The sequence below is a fragment of the Penaeus monodon genome, unplaced genomic scaffold (genome assembly GCF_015228065.2).
Source record: "Penaeus monodon isolate SGIC_2016 unplaced genomic scaffold, NSTDA_Pmon_1 PmonScaffold_15717, whole genome shotgun sequence".
Classification (NCBI taxonomy): Eukaryota; Metazoa; Arthropoda; class Malacostraca; order Decapoda; family Penaeidae; genus Penaeus; species Penaeus monodon.
The window spans coordinates 5,286-7,351 of record NW_023644950.1 but is presented as its reverse complement, the minus strand read 5'-3'; the positions used below and the strand labels follow the sequence as shown (position 1 = coordinate 7,351).

General features: G+C 38.4%; 1 protein-coding gene across 1 annotated transcript; it reads right to left on the bottom strand.

Annotated features, from left to right (window-relative positions):
• Positions 1-887: 887 nt before the first annotated feature.
• On the bottom strand, positions 888-1,493 carry LOC119569492 (histone H3). Its single transcript, XM_037917634.1, has one exon. It carries the CDS (start codon positions 1,480-1,482, stop codon positions 1,072-1,074), a length of 411 nt encoding a protein of 136 aa, XP_037773562.1. The 5' UTR covers positions 1,483-1,493; the 3' UTR covers positions 888-1,071.
• Between the last annotated feature and the right edge of the window lie 573 nt (positions 1,494-2,066).

The following is a 2,066-nucleotide window of genomic DNA, read 5'->3' as shown; positions in this document are numbered from 1 at the left end:
ATATATACAGTATTTATATATATATATAATACAATATAATATACATATAATGAGAGAGAGAGTGTGTGTGTATATATATATACAGTATACACACACACACACACACAATATATAATATATATACAATGAGAGAGAGAGTGTGTATATATACAGTATTTTCAAACAATATATATATATATATATATATATATATATATATATATATATATATAATATACATATATATACATATATACGCAATATAATATCCGTATAATGAGAGAGAGAGAGAGAGTGTGTGTGTGTATGTGTATATATATATATATACAGTATTTATATACAATATATATATATATGTGTGTGTGTGTGTGTGTGTGTGTGTGTGTGTGTGTGTGTGTGTGTGTGTGTGTCTGTCTATATATACATATATATACACAATAGGATATATATACAATGAGAGAGAGAGTGTGTATGTGTGTGTGTGTATATATATACAATATATATGTATACATGTATATATGTGTATATATATGTATACATTATATATATATATATATATATATATATATATATATATATATAATTATATGAAAGAGGGAGTGTATGTATGTATGTATATATATATACGCAATATAATATATATTATATATATATATAATGAGAGAGAGTGTGTATGTGTGTGTATATATATATGTGTGTATATATATGTATATATATATATATATGTGTGTATGTATATATGTGTATATAATATATATATATATATATATATATATATATATTATATAATGAGAGAGAGTATATATATAGTATATATATACAATATATATATGTATGTATGTATATTATTATATGAAAGAGAGGCTGTGTATGTGTGTGCGTAGCAGTGTGTACATTTGTATGTATATGTGCTTATCAACATTATATAGCCGTTTGTTTACATATGCTTATCACTATTATTATTATTGCCGTCTGTGTACATGTACACCATTTGATATGACTTGTCTGTATTTCATCTCTCTGAGAATTAATTTTAGGCCCTGAAAAGGGCCGAGGATAATAGTTTTGTGTTGCAGGTATGCAATCAAAACCTTAGGCGCGCTCTCCGCGGATACGGCGAGCAAGTTGGATGTCCTTAGGCATGATTGTGACTCTTTTGGCGTGGATAGCGCACAGGTTGGTGTCCTCAAAGAGGCCGACCAGGTAAGCCTCGGAAGCTTCCTGCAGAGCCATGACAGCAGAGGACTGGAAGCGGAGGTCAGTCTTGAAGTCCTGGGCAATCTCGCGAACGAGACGCTGGAAGGGCAGCTTGCGGATGAGGAGCTCAGTGCTCTTCTGGTAACGACGGATCTCACGGAGGGCAACGGTTCCAGGCCTGTAACGATGGGGCTTCTTGACACCTCCGGTAGCAGGGGCAGACTTACGTGCTGCCTTGGTGGCCAACTGCTTGCGGGGGGCCTTGCCTCCGGTAGACTTACGTGCAGTCTGCTTGGTACGTGCCATTTTGCGAGTTTGTATCTAAATAGATATGAAACGAGCTCACGCTCAAGACGTCAATTTATAGGAGAGCGAGCGGGAGCTGGCCGAGTCGCGTGTGGCTGCGAGAGTGTGGCTTAATCCCGCCTATTTCTGCTGGGTAAATATTGCCGGAGATACGGCACTTGTGAGGTCGTGTAACGCGGCCTCCTTGACGCCATGTTGGATTCCAAGTTGATTATCTGAAGCAATGGCTATGGCCAAATCCATTGCAAGCCTTGTGCGCGTGAGCCTTTGTCGATAACAAGGCTTAGCAGAGGTTGTATTTGCAGAGCGGTCAGTTAAGATAAGCGCTCAGCTGAGTGGGCCGCCTCGCCGCTACGCAGACGGGGGCCCGCGGTAGCCTTACTCGCTCTCGCCCACCGAATTTGAGGGCTCTCTTTGGACCTCTAGGTCTCAAGGTTTTTGAGTGGGTTTCTTGGTAAAGAGATCTTTGACACCCCCACGCAGAGACGACCTTGGCCCTTGTGCTGATAACTTTGGGTGTTATCTTGCACACCTTGCTTTGAGGCTAGTATTTTTAATTGTAGGCCAGAGTGCTTACAATTAAA